Consider the following 21,168-nt stretch of genomic DNA (forward strand, 5'->3'; position numbering starts at 1 on the left):
ATGACCTATTCCAAGCAACTTTTCTATTGTGGTCTTCATCATTTATTTTTTATAATTTTTGAATTTTTAAATTATTTGCCTTCTTCTTCTGACTCTTTCAAATGGGAGTCACTGACCCCATCTAAAAACAAATGCTCTCTAAGGATACTCATTCATTGTTACTGCTACTTTTGATTACTCTTCTTTACTCTCAATGTTTCTATGCAGGCCTTCCCCTATTCATATTCTAGTCTCTTATTGAAATGTATAGTTGCTAGGGTAATTAGAACCATAGCCATTAGATTGGAGAGCTGCTGAATAAGAAGCTAAATAACTCAAAAACCTCAAATAATAAAAAATAAAAACCATTTGCAAATTGTATTAGAATATCACTCTCTACATCATACTAAAAGTTAACTCAAAGGTGAACAACCCCTTTAAGGTTTTGTATATAGTTTCATAGTGAGATAGTTTTATACCTTTAGTTTATTTTATTCATCACTGCATATAACAGGCTTCATATTTTTGTTTTTAGGAAATGACACATTCATGGCCTCCTCCGCTGACTGCAATTCACACCCCATGTAAAGCTGAGCAGACCAAGTTTGCGATTCCTAGTAAGGTAGGTTTAACATTTTGACACAGTAGGGTCCATTTACTGTGAGTACAAGGGGTGCAAAATGACAGAAAAAAATGCACTCTGCATAATTCTAGCACTGCTTAACTCTACTCATTCCATAATTTGGGGAAAGTAAGTAGGTGTGGGTGGTTTTCTTAATGGTTCCACTTGCAGGACAATAATATCATAACCAGGCAGCAGATGAGAGCAGTCGAAAGACAGGAAAGATACTTTCCTTGTTCCATATTTTCTGATCTTGGTTTGCAATCATCTTGGTATCAGTATCACCACACATGATCTTTTTGTTTACAATGTGACACTGCACTTGTCTAGTAATGTCATCAGCAGGGGCAGAACAGAAATGGCACAAAGTATAATTTGGGGAGAAGATTGGACACATACTTATGGCTCAATTACCCAGCACTTGTGCCTGGGGTACTGCTGTGCTCTGCATATCTGGGTGGAGAGCACACTGCTGGTTGGGGGCAAGGCATCCCTTTATTGTTTACAGGGGTCTGTAGCGCCATATGCCTACCAGCGCTTCCTTACTTGGTGTCTGAATAACATGCAAGTTAGGGACAGGTACACGAATGGGAGAGGGGGGATCTTTTTGCATACCCCAACCTGTTCCTCATGAATACAGTGCTACAAAACACAAGAAGTGCAGTATTCATTTGAAACGCCCTTCCATTTTGAGCAATAATGATGGGACAGGGTGCAAAGTGCGACTTGTGGCTGTTTTTTTTTCACAATTCTTTTATTGAAAAGATAACAAAACTGTATATTGCATCAGTATTAGTATCACGTTTGACATACATAAGTCAATGAACAAAAAATCAATAAAAATGTAAACAAGAAAAACAGAAAGCAGCTATGGCACTTGAGTACATGGCATCTAATAGTAAAAAGGAGTACCGTACTATCTATGCCGTACTATGTAACTATGTACCGTACTATACATTTCAGAGCAGTCTTTTTTAGCATACATAAACAAAATAATCAGTAGTGTTTGGTTGGTCAGCTCCTCTACTTGATTTAGTAATAGGCTTATTGAATCAGTAGGGATTGTGATTTCAAGTTTGCCATGAATTTGTTGTGTTACAGTAACCCTTACCCTTTAGAAAAGAGGAAAGGTCCATATCATACGGAAAAGGTCAGCTGGTTGCTCGGGCAATTGTCATTGATGAGTTTATCATAAATTTATCATCACTACTAACTAGACCTTGAAAGTTAGTATCTGAAATATCTTGCAGGGTCTCAGCAGTGATTCCTGAGATATCCCCTTGCCATTTGCAACATAGCTTACGCAGCACCAGCCAACAACAGGTGATTGTAGAATATGGATGAATATTTCTCAAGACCAGGAATGTGAGCTAAGACCTCTATCCTGCTGGGTTCAGTAGTGATCATTAGGTTCAAAACCATGTAGCAACTGCATGCATAAGTTAAAGAGAATGGATTAGCTTTGGGTTGGGGTGGGAGAAGTTTGTTTAGGGGTTGTAAAATTAAACAGCCTTCACATGCTCATGACATCGGATAAATATTTTATTTAAGAGTTAGGCCAGAAGTGGGGGTCAGGTATCCATGTTGAATATGGGAGTTTGCAGCACCAAAATAGATATAGGTCAAGCAAAACATTTGTGGTTTTAGGCAGAGGTACATGCAATTTGCCATGCTTGTACCAGGGGAGCTGTTATGCTGTTATATTTAGTGCCCCTTGAAGGAGACAACCATTTGGGCCTCCAGGGTAGTAACAGCATGTGACCCAGAGGGGCCGCCCAACTTCATTCCTTTACTAGTTCTGCGGCAATGAAATATAGAAGAGTATTAGGTGCTGCAAGTCTTCCTTGATCAACAAGGTGCTGAAGGATATGGCGGGATAAACTGTCCCTGGCCTGCTGTTTGAAAATGGTTGAATTCAAAAGCTTTCAGTGTACATTACATTACCACATTTCACAATATTTTTTAACATGAGGAAGGAGAGAAGCTAGATAGATAGCAGTACATTTAGAAATATTGATTATGCACACACTATTACACTATTGTTCTAGAAACCTGGACTGCCATATTTACAGACCCAGACGATGATTGCATGTACAGGACAATGTTAATGTGGTTAACTACTATACAAGTATAGTTCTGCTTTTTCACACAAACAAGACAAACTGTTATATATTTTGCAGGCTTTTAAATTATCCTGCCTTATGGCTGTTTACCCTCAGCATTTATCCCCACTCTTGGCTTCTGAATATTAGATAGGATTAAAATGTGATTGATAGAGGGAAATAATACACATCACTTGAGCAATGTGACTGAAATCTTTACAACTAACTGATATTTGGATTACTTGTTTGATTTATCTGTGCTTTTGTTTTTTATAGGACTCTCAACATCTGACCTCAGGATACAACATACAAAGTATGTGTTTTCCTATACGTTATCATATTGTGCTGGATTGATTGCAATGTAGTTTACAATTGGATGAGCTTATTTTAGTATGTTGTTATCTCTGTAATAAGTGTAGAACTCATGCTTCAAGCAGCTGAGACAGATATATATGGTCTGGGCTTCAGTTGGGAGGTTAAGCTTAGGGATCGTCAGCACCAGTCAAATAATATCTGCCATCGCCATAAATTCGCTGCCAGAGTAAATTTGCCAAAATGCATTAAAATCCGTGAGCGAAAAAAAATTTTGACATGCAAAATTTTTTGTAACCGATTGAAGTCTATGGGCATCATTTCCGCGGTGAAACACGTGAAAAAAATCACTCATCCCTGGCCATACAGCAAGACTGATTAATAATCAGAATATGCAGACTGCACATGGTCTGCAGATACGAATCTCTACACGGTTGCTGGCTGCTCTATAAGGAGGGGAGGGAGGGGTGAGGGACGGAGAAGAGGGAGGGGACAGTGACAGAGGGGAGGGGAGAGCGATGGAGGCAAGGGAGGGGTGAGTGATGGAGGGAGGATCAAGGAGGGAGGGGACATCGACGGAGGGGAGGGTGACAGGAGGGAGAGGAGAGCAACTGAGGGGTCGATGACAGAGCAAAGGAAGAGGAGTAAGACTGAGGTGTGCGGACTAGGGGTAGGCAGAAGACAATTTTAGAGGTAGCTGCCCTGCACCCCCTATCATTGTACCATAAGCAGCTGCCTCTTCTGCCTACTCCTAGTTCCAGCCCTGGGTGGGGGTGGGTGGGGGGGCTCGGGGGGCTCACCCTTGACATTTGAAAGTATGATCGTTTCCATGCAGAGCAGCTAGAGAGTGTCTGAAGTTTCCTATCCTCAACAGTCAGCAGTCAAAACAAGTAAAACGAAGGGGCGATTTCAGTCAGGTTTCTTATAAAAACGGTACACATTTTTAATTAAAGTATATTGGAGATAGATTTCTTTTTCATTAAATAAAGTAAAAATGGGATTTTATTTTTTTGCCTTTACATCCCCTTTACTGTAGTTACCTGACAACAATGTGGAACAGTTACCTCTATTGGATCCATACACATACAGTATATGAGTTATTTTTATTAACCATACTCGTTTTATATCCTAGTTAGAAGGTCCTTGATTAAACAATGTGTTTGTGGGATTTTTTCTCCTAGAGAGATGTGATGTCACTATAAAAACTACAGCAAAATCTGCTCCACAAAAATCGTAAGTCGTATAATTTTCTTTCTGTCAATAGTTATGTTCCTTTTTGAATCAATATATATGACCTTTGGTACTACCTGCTGCTATTTTCTTAACCAAAGTGGTAAAAAAAAATCACTTTTGTATTCAGTATTATAATAAATGCACACCATTTGTAGAGGTCACACTTTACAACATTTTTATTTATATAAACTCCTCATATCAATTGTAAAGTAATAGAATTTCTTTTTCCGCCTGGCTTTTATGAACCTTTTTTTATATGAGACATACTAAGGTCTTATATTTTAGAAAGTCAAAATCAAGCCTTTTAAAAATATTATACAGAGCATTCTGTGGATTATTAATTAGATTTCTCTCCATAGCACTAAATCAAATAAAGGGGCAATGATTAAAATGCCTTGAAATAAGTACACTTATCTCTATGAACCCTAGTGTTACAAGTTTAACAGAATAAAACAAACCCAGCAAAACGGTAGGGCAGAAATAACAAAGAAAAATCTGGCTTTTAGATTACTGAAATCAGAGGGGACAGAGACAGTATTCATTAAGTATGAGGAATGTAATATAAACTGAAAAAAAGAACAATCAAGTGGGCTAAAATAGAATCTGAAAAGCAAATTGCTAAGCAAAGTAAAACAAATCCCCAAAGGTTCTTTCAGTTTATTCAGCAATAAATAGAAGCCAAAACTGCAGGGTCTTTAAACATTGGAAATGAATTATCCTTTTCATATATATAAGGCCGATATATACATTTGTTCATATCTGCAAACAATGATTAAAAATATAAAAATAATTGATGCTGAGTTACAAAGGAAGTTGGATAAGTTTACATTTTCTTAGCTCTTAGTACAAGTTGATCCAGGGACTGATCCGATTGCCATCTTGGAGTGAGAAAGGAATTCCTCCCCCACCCGCACAAGCACACACAATTGTGACCTTCTGTAACCCAGTGAAGAATGGCTCTCAACATGACTTAAAACTAGTGATGGGCGAATTTATTCGCCAGGCGCGAATTCGCGGCGAATTTGCGCGATTCGCGTCCAGCGAATAAATTCGCGAAACGCCCGCGAAAATTCGCCGAAAAAATTCGCCGGCGTCAAAAAATTTTTTTTTCGAAAAATGGGCGCCGGCGTCAAAAACGGGCGCCGGCGTCGAAAAACGGGCGCCGGCGTCGAAAAAACGGGCGCCGGCGTCAAAAACGAGACGCCGGCGCCGTTTCGCGAATTTTTCGCCGTTTCGCGAATTTCGCGCGAAATTCGCGAATTTTTCGGCGAAGCGAAACGGCGCAAATTCGCCCATCACTACTTAAAACAAAAAATTATTCAAACAAACAGTTGACTTGCGACATATTGTGACGTAACCTTGCACATACTTTGTGTAACAATTGATTAGTATTATTTGTTGTTAAATGTGCTGCCTTCTAAAACCAATAAAACGAAAATGATAAATTAATGGCACTCTGATGAAGGTTTCAAATGACCGGATTTTTATCAAAATGCGAATTTCTCAATATTTTCTGAAAAAACTCTGACCAAATCCACACCGGTTTTTTGGGATTATTTATTAATACACTTTCCTGAAAATTTTGTTTGCGGAAAAAAAATCCCAAAAAAATCGTAAAAAAACGTGAAAAATCTGATTTTCGTGATTTCTTGGATTTTTCATCAGATTTTCAAAATTTTTTGGGATTTTTCACCCAAAAACTCAGAATTTTGCCTGAAAACTCTGAAAACTTTGGGGTATTGCCAAAAATCCAGAGCAAAAAATCATTGGGACTTCTCCCATTGACTTATATGCAACCTTGACAGGTCTGAGATGCCGGATTTTCTGATTCTGACTTTTCCATCCTCTGGGTTTAATAAATTCCAAAAAATTTGTGATTTTTTTAAAGTCCAATTTTATATAAAAAAATCACGAATTTTTCATGATTTTTGCATTCGGAGTTTAGTAAATAACCCCCGTATTGTTACAAAAAATATTTTTTTAAAATAAAATAAACATTTCATGCTCCACTGAGACCTTCCTTAAAGTTTTGAGAAGTTCTTTTGTTTTGAGGCTTTAAGATGGCCTGTGAGTGCAGTGTGTTTGATGCTTTTTAAAGTAGTGATGTCATCAGTTATAAACGGTGAGTAGTGATGTAATTTCTGTCACATGACTCACTAAAATTTGTGTATTATAATTAATAAAGTACCCCCTTCGGCCTCGTGTTTTTATATGGTCAAGAAACTCCTCGGTAACTTATAATATCCTTATATTTTACAAGAGGGGTACTTTATTCACTATATATATATATATATATATATATATATATATATATATATATGTACATACATACACAGTATATATACATTTGTGCTAATATTGAACACAAAGATGCAGGATTTCTATGTTCTTGGATGGTTTCACTATCAGATGTTGTATCTGTACTTTGTTGCTGGGGTATAACCATATATCACAGCCATATCCGATTTCTCCTAGCATGATCAACTTTCTCATAATGGCTTATGATGGATTTTACACATGAAAAACCAAAAAAGCAATAAAATGGCTATAATCCAGTGAGAGTTATGATCTCTAGCATCATCATTTTAGCTAAAATAGAGAATATTTAATGTTTTTTATTCTTTTACTAAATAAGTTAACAAGTAACAGCAGTGCAACCCTTTTTGTTAATTGCTTTCTCTGCTCTACAAATAAGGTCGCAAGATGAACATTGGCACAACTAAAAGTAGATTTGTTCTAAGTTTTAATCCAAGCCTAATGCTATATTTATATAAATGCCTTTCTAGCATTAACTAGCATTCAAAGTGTGCTTCAGTTGTGTACTTCAGTTGTTACCTCCAGAGAGAGAGAGAAAAAAAATGAGTTATTCTTGAAATCTGCTATTGATGTAGTAACACAAACATGACACTTGTGTCTTCTAACAAGAATCTCTTCATGGGATTTTTCAATCATTTGTTTTTAAGTGGAGTATTGTATTTGTCAGACTTGATTCAATAATGTTTCGAGGCTTGTTCAGTACTTATTAACCTTGAAAGACATTGACTGAGACCACTTGCTTGCATCCCTTTAAGAACCACTGTAGAAGTATTTTCAATCGACATAGATATTATTCCAACCATCCTCATGCCCTATTTATATAGATTCAGTGTTGGTAGTCTGATTTGTTTTATATGTTAATGTTCTTGCACCTAGTGAAGCAGTCGCAGATCATTATGCTAACTGGTGACTGTTTTCTAACCTTAGGATGTTCCCATGACGCCTCTCTGCTAGTTTAGTGAAGTCCTGATTGTAAGAGGTTCATGTATTCAAATGCAAATTATGCAAAGTGAAACAACAGAGGCATTTTATGAGAACCTATCCTAAACACTTTACTTCATCTGGAAAGTCTGAGACCTGATACCTTTACAGAATTTGGATGCTGTATTTTTAATACTATATTTTTTGAATAAATAATGCTGTGCATACTTACATTAGTTTAATTGGCACCCTAAATTACTTGGGTTTCCCAGTATAAACAGCAGCCTGCAGAAAGAATAGCTGTTGTTTTTTTTGGTAAAAGTAATCTTGAAACACTTTGCTAAAATATGTCATAAACACGAGATATTTTTGGTGGAACACTGACTTCCATTCACTCAAATGTTTTAAAATAAAAATGATTTAACTAGAAGTTCATTTATTGGTCCCAAGATATTAATTCATCTGTAGGGGACCCTACTCAAGCCTCAGGGAGATGATCATAGAAAAATATTAACACACAAAAAAAACCTCTAAATGAGTTCTAACAAAAATATATAGATATCTATATAAATGATGATGGCAAATATTCAGTTATGACCAACCTACAAACTGAATTTTCTCTCATATTAGAAGTCACATGGGTGGGGGGGGAGTACAGGAGGATTTTTTTACTTACATAATCACATTGTTAAGCTGCATTCAAAAAAGTCCATCAAGTTCAACCCCTCCAAACAAACCCCAGTGTGTGAAGCTTTGTGGACAGTGCTCCAAACAAGACGTAAACCAACATCTTCCACCAATGTGAAAGTCAAATTTTTCATCATTTCCTATAAAAATGTTTAAAGTTTTCATTACAATGGACACCCTACAAGCTTTAAAACTCTAGAAAGATCAGCTTTCCATTGTGTGTGTTAAAAATAAAATCTGATCAGTTAAAAATGTTCTTATTTATCAATAAAGAAGATTATCTGGACCAATGGATTTACAGTATTTTGGCAAAGCCATACAAAGTTGTTGAAATCAATTCAGCTAACGTAGACTGCAGTACTTAGGGCTGTTATATTCACAGGTTTTCTTCTAGAAATTGTTGAAGTAGTAAATCAGTTAAACAAAGAAAATAAGGCTGTAGTGTGTTCAGCTTGTGTCATGGGAAAAAGTAGTAGTGAGCAACACTATTTTTTTCAGTTTTGCATTTTGCTCAGCCAGTCTGTTTACATTGATTTATTCCTCTCATTTCTATATTAACCATGTATTTTGTGTAAAGGTCCGATTAGAACATTTTGCCTTCTGCTCTATCGGGATTTGTGATATATCATATTAAAAGGATCTTTCTCCAAAAATTCTCTCTAGTTTTAAAATGATCCTTGGAATATCATAGTACAAAATAAATTGCATACTAGGGTAGTAAATTATCATTGTTTGACTTCACCATTTCAATCAGTCACAAAGCTGTAAGAAATAGCTATAGTCACACCTAAATATTCTTAAATGTAGCTTATAACATTCAGAGCAGTGAGCAACAATATCATATGTATAAATCACAGGAAATCCTATGACAGACAATACACGTATCATGTTGTTCAACTAGATGAACTGTGTTCTTGTCTATCTGATTTAAAGAAATGTTTTAGGGATACTGTTGTTAAATAGGAACACCCTTGTTTTGATAAATCTATTTAGTTTTTTCTAAAGGTTAAGATTTCATATTCTTATATTTGTTCAAATACAAATTTGTCAGAACTGCATTTGTATTTTCTCTGACTAATGAACTTTTCTGAAGCTGGCACAGTATGGGATTCAGATGCATATGTGAAAATAAATTAAAATGCGGCATGCAAAATGCTCTTGCTGGCAAACAAAGGCTTGTTAACTTCCTAAAATCAGGCTGTGGTTTATGACAAAAACAACAGTAAAATGGAGTTATGACATAAAGCCTTCTTCTTCTTCTAGGCAAAATCTCTTCTGTGATAAAGCTTTCAATATTGCTTATCTTTCTTTGTTGCATGTAGGTTTCTGTAATGAGGAAGGTGGTACCCATTGGAAAGTAATATTACAGTAAGACACATTCAGCCCATGAAACACAATTAAGTGGGTGCTTGAACTTACTTTATTTAGTAAGAGATCAGTGGCAGGCAGCACAAACTCACAAGATCATAGATAGGGTAGATATAAATAACAAACAAAAGCAAATAAGGTTAAAATTGGTATTAAGTGTGGTTTGGTGTATTTAATTCCATTGATTAAGCCAAAAATGATTTCTGTTGGGTGAAGCACCTGAGCAAGCTTCATCTTGGGTGCTTTCCCAGGGGCTCAACCAGTTTATTGTCTAATTCTACAGTAGTATCAATGTAATAGGCAAAGTATGCTTCTCATTAGAGCGAGTGAAAACTTCTATTTGCACTTATGGAGAGTATATATGACTTTCTACCCCTAAGAATAATATGCCTTAAATACCTAATGCAATGTTATATAGGTTTCGGCAAAACATTAACAGTAACGTGTTACTGAAGAATTGTTGTCATTGAAGGGATGGAACAAATACGAAATATAAAATAATAGTCAAGTGGGTTTAATTCTTATTAATTATTTATACAGTTTCGGTTTACAGCAGAAAAACACTCAACGCTTAATACCCCTGAAGTGCTGTTATGTTTTGGGTAGCCAAGGATGAGTAGCGTATAACAGTGCTTTATTAGCAGAGACTCATGCAGCCATTATACAACAGTAACTTTCACTTTCACTTTTAAGCTGACCGGAAGTATGCAAAGTATAAGTCTGAGCACAGTGACATCTACAGGCCATTTGTATAAACACCACAAGTGCACCTTTATATTTAGTTTAGGATAGTTGAAGTAGATACAAAAGAATATATATATTTAGCACATCACTTGGTGGAGAACAAGGACTCCACTGAACCAAAATGGATTGCACTAGAGCAAAACAACATGCAAAAATACATTCATTTAAGGCTATGTCAAATGTAATAGCATTATTAAAGTTAAACAGTTTTTTTTATAACTCTTTATTTAGGATTTTTGTCAAATAATTGTATGAAATTACACATCAGTATTGTTATTCACATCATATTGGGTGGTACATTGGTGTGGTATGCACTGTTATGCAATCTACTACTGGCCAGAAGTATCTATATATATATATATATATATATATATATATCTATATCTATATATATATATATATATATATATATATATATATATATATATATATATATATATCTATATATATATATATATATATATATATATATATATATCTATATATATATATATATATATATATATATTATACTTTCATGTAGAAGCTGTGTATATGAGTCATACATAATATAACAATGTGAAAAATAAAAAGAAAGATTAACTTTAAACCATTTGAGCCTGGTGGGATCTTAAACTTAGTCCTTGTATCCACTTAGAGGGGAGAGAGGGTCTGTTCCCTCACATTTTGCCTTGCTTCGAAGGGGGTAGTCGACTTTAGGTGAAAAGGGAATTAGTTAGTTGCAGGGTTCAGTAAATCCCACTGTGACCATACTTTGTCAAAGTTCAAAAGCTGGGAGTGATGCAGTGCTGAAAGGTACTCCATCCTTCTGACATCCTGAATAGCTACTAAAGTTAAACAGTTTTAAGGAACTCTGTTTTTCATAGGTTAAATACCTAGTTTGACTAAACAGTCATACAGGAGCTGTGTGCATGCAAAGGGGCTTCAGCCTCCTGAAATTCCATCTATGCCTGCTTTGTCCTTGGTTCTAAGTGGAAAAAGGATGTGACCCTTATGGGATTACATTTGTTTCTTGTTACCATAGCTATGATATCCTGAAAACTAATCCTTATAATGATAGTCAAAAATGTAGTTCTGCCGTTTTGCAGTGAACCTGAACTTAAGGATGTTTGGTGAAGAGTTCATAATTAAGATAATATGTGCTTAGTAACACATCTTTCAGGATTGTTTCATGAAATCTCAGCAATTATTATGTCTGCTAGAACTAAAGGGATAGCTTTTTTTCCCTAGACTCTATTAAACACATCTAAATGATTTTCCGAATGACTTTAAATAAGGCAGCTCTGAGTTCTATAGAAATTGTACTGTTGGTAAACTGCTAAATACAATGTATAAGGAAGATATAGTACAGCTATCATTTAAATGTCTGTTCAGAACTGGAGGTTGGGTAAGAACAAAAAAAAACCCCGAAATCTGAAGTTGGTAAAAAATTCAACATATTCTGCTAGCCAGAATGCAAGAAAATACATGAATAAGAATGCTGCTTAAAAGCACTTTATCAGTTATTTTACTGTTTTCTTATATACATGTAATATAGGCGTCAATGTATTTAAACATCCCGAAGGAGGACATTTTTACTTGATGCTAAGAATGAAAATTTTGTTTAATGCTTGGTTGAGCAAAACAATGAAAACAAAGGATATCTAAAGTTTTGTGTAAAATACATCTAGAGTTGGCCATGCAGTTGAAATTTCTTTCTTCCAATTAGGTAAAAACATTAGAAAATATTGATAGATAGATATACCCAAGTTCATTGTGTTAGAGATCTTTGAACAAACATGAAATCTACATGCATAATTAATAATAATATTAATAGTGTGCATCCACGCATTTATTCACAGTCGAACTGAGTGCGGTGTTCCCTAGGGAAAAACAAATGCCCCCCAAAAAATGACATGGATGTATATTAAAACAGTGAACATAATGTACTTGTACAAAACAAATTCTGACAAACTGACCTGGTAATGTGACTTTTTTGGGGGCGAACAGAATATAACTGTGCTAAATCTTTATTTTTAGCAACCCAGATGTTATTGAGAAATATCCAAAATTCGTGACTGCAGGACTTAATTAGGCTTTTCCTAAACATGGATATTTGTTGTGGTTAATTAAAGGAAAAATATGGTAGATTCATTTTTATGTTTCTTCCTTTGTGTCTTTGTGGCTTAAGGGCAATGACACAGAACTGACTCATTTGCCAAACATATTTATAATCTTAAAGATTTCCCTTTGAGATAGTCTGAGCATTTTTGGTGACCTTATTTACCCTTGGGGCCTTTTTGATGGACTCCTTTCTGTCATTACAGAGATTCGCCTGCCATTTCTCATAAAGCTTATGTATTTTATATATGTAAATGCCTGTGCAAGACTGAAACTAGTTCTAATGTTAATACACTACAAATTATGTGATTGCTTTGTGATGTTTCATACTAATAATTTGTGTTTTTATTTGATTTGTAACAATGAAGGAGTCAGTATAGTGTGGTAGTAAGTGAGCGAGGCAGATTTGAGCCACAGAAGTTCATTTTCTGCAGTGTCAGACGCCCCCATTCAATTATTCACAGTGACAATAGGGAATAATGTTCATAATCACATTGGACAAATTGGTGTAAAACTACATATTCTGCAGTATAAAAAAATGAAATAAAACAAGACACAAAACGATATTAGCCTGCCTAGATGTAGCACTTAAGAAAATCCATCATAAGTGTGTATACGCTGCATGAAAACTGCATCTCACTGAGTTTAGTAAAACAGTGCCCCCAGTAGCAGAAACATAATAAAACATAAAAAAAACAATGAGTTACTTTGCCTTTCCGAGTAGGCCATGCCATATAGTAGCCACAATAACCCTTTCAGTGAGCTATTCGTTCTTGCATGTTCTTTAAAACATGCCTGTGCTAGTGAGTGCTTATCTTATTTAGATTAGCACACAGCTTCCTCCAGGCCACAGAATATCAGTTTGGCATCAGAGGAATAGAGAGATGCTGATGGCTAGAAGGAGCTTTGTAGTAGTCTACTGTAAACAAGCTACATGCTCAGTGCCAGCACCCATGTTCTGATGACGTGAAGATACATACAAAACGCAGAAGAAGGCCTTGAGGAATTTAACATTCTGGAAAGGCACTATACATATTTAAACTAGAATATTTTAAAGCATATTTTTATAGTTAAGTAAAGTGTCATATGCTAAAAAAAAAGCATTTTAATAATGTTTCAAGGTGATGCCCTTTAAAGGAGAAGGAAACCCCCTGGGTGCAAAAATCCCTCCCCCCTCCCCTGTGTTGCAAGTTAACAAGTAACAAGTTAGGGGCATTTGCCCGGCGGGACAGGTAGGCCAGGGAGAAGGCGGGAGGGGGGGCAACACAGGGGAGGGGGAGGGTATTTGCGCCCAGGGAATTTCCTTCTCCTTTAAAACCACGAGCGCTCTAGGGCTGTTGTCAGTGGTGTAACTAGATATTACTGGGCCCCACAGCAAATAATTTTTCAGGCCCCCAAAATGTCTAGAGGTTGACCTGTTTTACCAATATTTAATGAAATTGTATATGAATTAGAGTCTTAGGGGCCCCTATAGCTCCTGGGCCCCCCTGCAGCCGCAGCGTCTGCTTCCTCTGTAGTTAAGCTTCTGGCTGTTGTGTTAAAAAAAAATCACCATGACAGTATGACTACAACCATGGATCCATATTATTTAAATACCAAAGAAGTATTTAAGTACCAAAGAATGTTATAAATAAGTTTGAGATTTACCTTAAAGGGGACCTGTCACCCTAAGAAACAATTCCAAATCCGATTTTATGATAGACTAGCAAAATAAACTTCTCTTGCACTATATAAATTATTTAAATCTATTATTTTAGTCTTAGAATTCACAACCACAACAAGCAGGCAGGAGCCATTATGAAGATACTGTTATTAAGGCAAGCTTTGCATCATGACAATACCTTGTTTATGCACCAGAAAGATGCCCAGGCACTGGCTACACAATTAGATGGTGAGGAGGTAGGGGGAATGTAAGGGTGGCAGTGACATCTTGGATGCTCAGAATGGAAATTGAAAGTAAGTGCCTGCCCTGCCTCTACAGTATGTCTCAGTCACAGAGACGGGGCAGGCAATATATGATTGACGGATTTTTAAATGAGTTTATAACAGGTATGGGTGTTATAATAAAAAACTATTTGGGTTTCATGTTTAATTTGAAAAGGGCTTTTATTTTACAGCTTTTTATGTTTAGGTGACAGGTCCCCTTTAAATTTTCTCCTAAAGTATTGTGTATCGTGGTTAGGCTTGTAAAAAAAAAATGTTTTCCCGGCATCATTAATTATAGTAATTTTCAGATCTGTGACCTTTGCAGGAGAACTTGAAGACTGAGTCACATACTTGGTGAAATCCTGCTCAGTGAAAGCTCGCTCCTAATTAGGAAAACATATTTCAAGCAGCAATCAATCAAACATACCCATAATCTTCTTTTCTCAAGAGATCTTTTCCTGCTTTTCTTTGGAATCCATATCTAAACAAATCATGTGCGCGAGAAATCGAATTGATTACGTTTACCGTTTTGAAATGAAAAGAAGCAGTTAGCTTCGATTTATTTGATGCTAACGTTCACTCGTTAACATAATGAGCAAATTGTATCATTCATCCATTTACATGTTTAGTAGCCTGCTCATACTGTACATCAATAGCTCCCCAGAACATGGAAGCATCACTTAAATAAATACAAAACAAGATGTCTGAAAGTCCTTAGGCTACAAAAGGGCAATTTATTGATTCTCCAGTTTAGTAAGTTTAACTGCTCAGTGTTATAAATTCAGTTTATGTGGTTTTATATGTAATCCTTTGACTATGGAAATAATTACTGGAAGAAAGCTGTTCAGTGCAGTTCCATTGGCATTGGTTTATACAACCTATTTATTTAAAAATGTATGGCGTTGCTCTGCAGTCATGGCTTTTATAGGACTGGGTTAGGGATTTGTACCTTCATGTCAGTCTATGCTCTCATCAGCATGCCCCCTAATAACAAACTCTAAAATGGACCTTATTCTTCAACAAACTATGGTATGCATATATTCACATCATAAAATGAAACTGGACTGAAATATGTATCAAGAAGTACTATAAACATTTGCATGAGAATTCAAGTGGCGTTTGTGGTTTGGTACTTAGGGGGTAATTTACATATGCAAAGACTAATGTAAAGCAAAATTCAACCTTTCATAGCTGTATTGCTCCAGAATATTGCTCTGGACTACAGTGTCCCATTGCACTAGACCTCGGTCCACCCCTTCTCCTGTCAACTGACACATATGCAGATGGTCTGGCTGTCCTGGGTATAAAAGACAGGTATCCCCATCCTACTCCAGATTTAGCAGCAAATATCTGGCGACAAAGTGGGGGATTATTTTTAGCCCCTTTTTAATTTACCATCTAGATTCCCCTAAAACTCCTCTGGTGTGGATATGGTAAGTACTGCTTGACTTGATTTCATACTATCTTAACCAAAGTCGTTAATATGTTTTTTTCTACCAATCAAACTACAGTACAGTAAGGGGCCTATGTATTATGCTGTGTAAAAACAAAATTTGCCAACAAAACTGTGTAAAAAGCCATGTAAAATAAATGCCAGATTTATCTTTTATGCCATGCAAACGCCAGATTTTCTGCCATTATTTTATAATGTTTCAGACCTTTTTAAGTAAGTTCCAATGGAAGTTGCCTGGTGATGTGTGGCAAATTATTCTGCAGTTTTTCACACCACTTAATAAATATATGTCCCTAAATCTTTCTTTTGAGCTTGGTACAGATTACACTACATCTCTTCTCTACGCATCCCTGGCTGACTCCTTTACTTCTCTCAGACCAACCATTTGGTCCCCCCCCCAAATATTACTGCTTTTTCCCGCCTTAAACCACTTTAGAATGTTCATAAATGGGCCTCTAAATATCCCAAGTGAAGGTTGTCAAGTCTAATATGCTATCAAATAAAATTCCCTTATGTAAATCCTACTCTTTGTGTTTATATCTAAATAAACGTATGTATGCCTGTCTAATACATTTTAATAAACCTACATTTTAAAGCAGTTAATATTGAAAGAAATGTGACAAATACATTTATTCTGCAAGCAGGTCCTTGTTATACTTTTAAAATTGTTGGGTCCCTGTGGGCCCAATTCTGGGCACTATTGTTAGACAATCATTAGCAACACAACATCATTTTTTAGGTTAGATTTTACTCAGGGGATTCCTTCAACTAAACAGGGCCTATTTCATTTTAATAGGTTGCAGTCCTCAGGCAAAGTATCCTGAGTTTTATGCACAATATTGGATAGTTATTGACAGAGTTCATGCTAAACGACTTTACTTACTCTTACTACCCCACAAATTTTCTAAATCCGTTGTTTAAGCCTGCAAATAAATCGGATTTCAAGGAAATAGTGTTTTACTTCATTTCCATTCTCCTCTATAAAGCGATAAATATTCATGTTGCCAATGATGCTTTTTAAGACACTAAAACTGAACATTAATGTTCAACATGTGTAAACGAATAATAATTATATGAAGCACAGTCGAACAGCAGATGTGTATGACATGAATACTATGAAAGATAATTGTAATTGTATTTCCTGTAGAGCGGGAAGTTCACACAAAATCCATGACTTATAATGAAAGACTGTATAATTCTAAGAACTTTTCAAATACACATTCATTAAACATATTCAATGGTCTTTTTTGTAAATGTAATTGCACTACAAGCCCCTTCCTATGATTTTTCTAGAAACTTAAAGGAGAACCAAACCCTTTATATTAAAAACCCCTACCCCCTACCCTAGATCGACCCCCCTCCTTGCTCCCCTCCTGTCTATGTGTTACCTAGGCCTCTAACTCTTTACTTACCCCTCATTGTAGATCCAGCACATTGGAGTTCACAGGTGCCATCTTTTTTGGCGCATGCGCAGTTGGAGCAATTTTACGTTTTGTTACAATGCGCATGTGCTGAAATTGATGGAAATTGCCAAAGCTCCAGAAGAAGACCCGAAGATTACTTAAGAGAAGAAATGGCGCCTGTGAACTCTGATGCGCTGAATCAACAATTTGAATGGTATTTGCCCACATCAGTTTCAGCAATGGACAGACTTTATGTTCACTGAGTTGTTTCATGTACAGTTGGCCTTTATGGGTATTTCACTAAAAATGTTGAGTAGCACTATAGATGTTCATCTTCACAAAAAAAAACAAAAAACCTTTGTATAGTTGCCTGGGAAAAGCCTGCTTTATATTTAGTCACACTTTATGAATTTATTATTTTTCATTTTTGGTAGGAAAAAACTATTAGTTTAGTTGTTAATGGTAGCTACTTTATGCTTACATGGAATAATTGGCTTTAAATATAGGCTAATAAATTTTTATTCACAGAGAAATTATCCCCATGATTTTTATTGTGTATTAAAAAGTGTATGTATGTTTTTATAGCATACTAATATACAGAGGGCTGGATACACAATACATTGACAGTTCAGTGTGAAACAACCATTTAAACCAATAATTAATATAGTGTTACATTAGAGAACAAGAGCCAGGTGTTGGAAAAGAGACAAAGAAAGTGGCCCCTGTCCCTTAGTGCCTGCTATTAACTTATTGACATGGAAGGCATGATATAGGGATGCCTATTAATTGAACTTATTAAAATTTAAATCTGAATTTTGTATAATATTAGAGACTTTTTCTATTCGAATAAACTCAAAATATAAAAAGCCACAAATGTAACCTGATTTATTAATAAATCCCAATATAAAAAACTCGGAGGTGGATAAAAATTGGTTGGTGGTGCTGATGTCTGTCATTTACATTAGTGCTGTACAGTGGATACATGGCACACACATGGTTCAGATCAATAAAAAAAATCCAATTTACCTCTAAGCTTTGACACTTGAAAGCCATAGAATGACTTTGAGATGGCCCGTTTACAGTATATAGTGTAAGCTGTCCTTCATTAATCAGGGGTGTGCTAGTCGTATTCTTTCCACGTTTACAAGATGGAATCTGCCTTTCTTGTTAAGCAGAATATAGGAAAAGAAAGGCAATGTGACCATGTGGAGTTAACCTGAATAACATTGCCCAACTGCTGAGTTTGTGTAACAGTGAGTGCCCAGAGCTCCAGAAGGAAATATTGCATGACTAACCTCTCCATAGACTTCCAGCACAATAACAAGCTCTTCGTGCTATGTATTATATGACTAGGTATGTGTTTAAGTGCTTTTTTATTGGATACTGCTGAGACTGTTAATAGAAACAGCATTCCTGTGATTTCAGAGAACGTTCCAGGACATAATGTCATTGAAAGCCTGGCAACCTGCCTTAGTGGATTAACAAAACCTTCTAAATGTGTTTTAGAATTAATGAATATAAAGAATACCCCTCTCCCAACAGGTTACACAGAGTGAATATCCTCTCTTAATTCTAAATTTAGGCCGCATGATTTATATGTTTATTAACTGGCTTTCTACAATGTACATGATTTTATCAGTCGTGGCTGGAGATTTTTTACTCGACTTTTTAGAATTATTTATAGAATTATTGCATCACTTTCATATGCAGCTGCAAGCTGAAACAATCATTCTTACATTGTATCCTTGTGAATACAAATAATTACATACTTTAGGCTGATGTTCATCACAACCCTTTCAGAATATAATAGAGGCCAAAATAAATAAGTATACAGTGATTGTGAAATTAATGCGACGATTATCTGAGAAATACACATTCAGTTATTTTTTTCTTTATAAACAAGGGGAAGATTATTTTGGATACTATAACAATAAGGGTACCTTTCTTGCTACAAAGTGCAGAATACAGATTAAATGATAATAGAGCAAGGAAAATGGGCCTAGAATCAGATGGTTTGATGGTAATCAAGAAATGAAACAAAGCAACCAGAAAAGCAAAAAAAATGCAGTTACCTTTGAAGATGGTTTTTGTAACAGAACATGACAAATTGTCCTAGGTTTTGCACTAGAATGACCACACCATTAAATTATATACATGGCAACACAGTATGGATTAAAATGATAAAACCATCAAACCCAAAGCTATGCAGCCCCTCTCCCTGCTAGGTAAAACTGACCATACATGTAAAGTTTTCTGTTTCGTTTGGTTTTAGAATGACCAAATCTTTGCCCAACTTCATAAACCTAACATCAGATGAGCTTATAATACTAAATGTAATATAATTCTATTTACAGTGTGCTCAATTCTATACACACTAAAGCTGTGGTACATGTTTTATGTTTCCCCAAATGTTCTGCTCAGTAGTTCTCCAATATTATGGAAAGCCACAAAGTCATTGATCAGTTAGGTAGGTGGCACTGTACCCAGCATTGCCAAACAACTAGACCACATAACTTTTGAGGATGAAGTTCATTACCTTTAAAACCCAAAGTACATCTGTTTTCTTTGTTACAATTTGCTGCTGTGTATTATAGAATGGTGCAATGTCGCTGGGTAGAGGGACAGGCCTGGCATTTTTAATACAGATCTTAGATTTAAGCTGTGTGCCTTTGGAAACCAACTAAATGCACTAAATTTGCCCAGAAGCAGTAACCCATAGTAACTAATAAGCTGTTTGCTTTTAAATAGGTGGCCAGTAAATGCTACCTGCTGATGGATTACTGTTCCTTTTATTACATAACCCGAAACATCTTTTGTGCTGCAATGTGCTGCTGAGTAATTATCCAGTACTTTGTAATCTAATTGGTCAGATACCTAGGCAGGTATACTGCAGATTGGAGATCATGATTTGTAACAATATTATACTAAAGATTAGTGATGGATGAATTTATTTGACAAATTAGCGACAAATATCCATGTTTCGCCACCGGTGTAAAAATTGCCACGAAAATTTCCCACTGAAAATCTGGCTCCGTCAAAGTATTTTGATGCCGCCAACAATTCCGACGCCACAAGTAAATGGGCGCCCATTGACTTTAATGCATGTCAAATGTCGCCAGCGTCAATTTTGACGCCCACAAATTGCGCCAGCGTCAAAATTCCTGTTTGCAAATTTTTCGCCCATTTTCAGAGGCGAAGCGAAACGGGACAAATTCGCCCATCACTACTGAAGATCTTATTTACTTGTAGCTATACTGTATGTGATACATAAGCAGAGCCAAGCAATAATTCTATACATGCATACAAAAAAATGATGAGTGCTGTAAAAGAGAGAATTATTTAGACAGAAGAGAATAGCTAAGATTGAGAATGGTTTGTATTCTCTTTCAGCCTCATCTATATCAGCCATCTGGCAGATGCATTTTGTGCCAACTGTTATATACGCAGTGCAGTGTTAACACAAAAATAGTCACTGTGCCAGGATGGCCAGCGTGTTCTCACATCTCCCATCTGAGTGGTTTATTTGGGAATGCGATTTCATGATCCTCTGCATGAGACCCTGTGTGTCACACCCTTATTTAGAAAAATGCCTTGAAAAAAAAGTACAGTTAGTGCTGAAAAATATCTTCCAGTTTTTTACTTTTAGCCCTTTTTTGGCATATATTGCATTTTGACTTTAAGAAAAACACAGGACTTTCAGTGGAAAAACTAATTGAAAACACAGCTTTAGTTTAGGTTTAGTTTCAAATGAAAGGAGACTGGGAATGTGATTGTTTAATGTAAGAAGTTAGTTTAAGAAACAATCATATTTTTAGCTTTTGCCTGCAGTTGTTCAGTACTGTTTACTAAGGATCATGTCATTGGAATATAAATGATTTACTTTTGCCTAAAAATGATGTGAACTATTTTAAAGCAGTGCAATTAATATTAATATTATTTTTATTCTTCATTAGAGGGATCAATTTCCTGGTGCTCGTGGTTTAATTTCTAGTAAACAACATC

General features: G+C 35.9%; 1 protein-coding gene across 3 annotated transcripts in view; it reads left to right on the plus strand.

Moving 5' to 3' along the window:
* Window positions 1–21,168, plus strand: part of aff2.L (AF4/FMR2 family member 2 L homeolog) — a 352,995-nt gene that overhangs the window by 251,086 nt on the left and 80,741 nt on the right. For all 3 annotated transcript variants that reach the window (XM_041572755.1, XM_041572754.1, XM_041572756.1), the window contains 3 exons: window positions 515–601; window positions 2,980–3,016; window positions 4,197–4,248. In XM_041572755.1, coding sequence (XP_041428689.1) covers window positions 515–601; window positions 2,980–3,016; window positions 4,197–4,248 — 176 coding nt within the window. The remainder of the gene's footprint in view (window positions 1–514; window positions 602–2,979; window positions 3,017–4,196; window positions 4,249–21,168) is intronic.

This window comes from Xenopus laevis, chromosome 8L (genome assembly GCF_017654675.1).
Source record: "Xenopus laevis strain J_2021 chromosome 8L, Xenopus_laevis_v10.1, whole genome shotgun sequence".
Lineage (NCBI taxonomy): Eukaryota > Metazoa > Chordata > Amphibia > Anura > Pipidae > Xenopus > Xenopus laevis.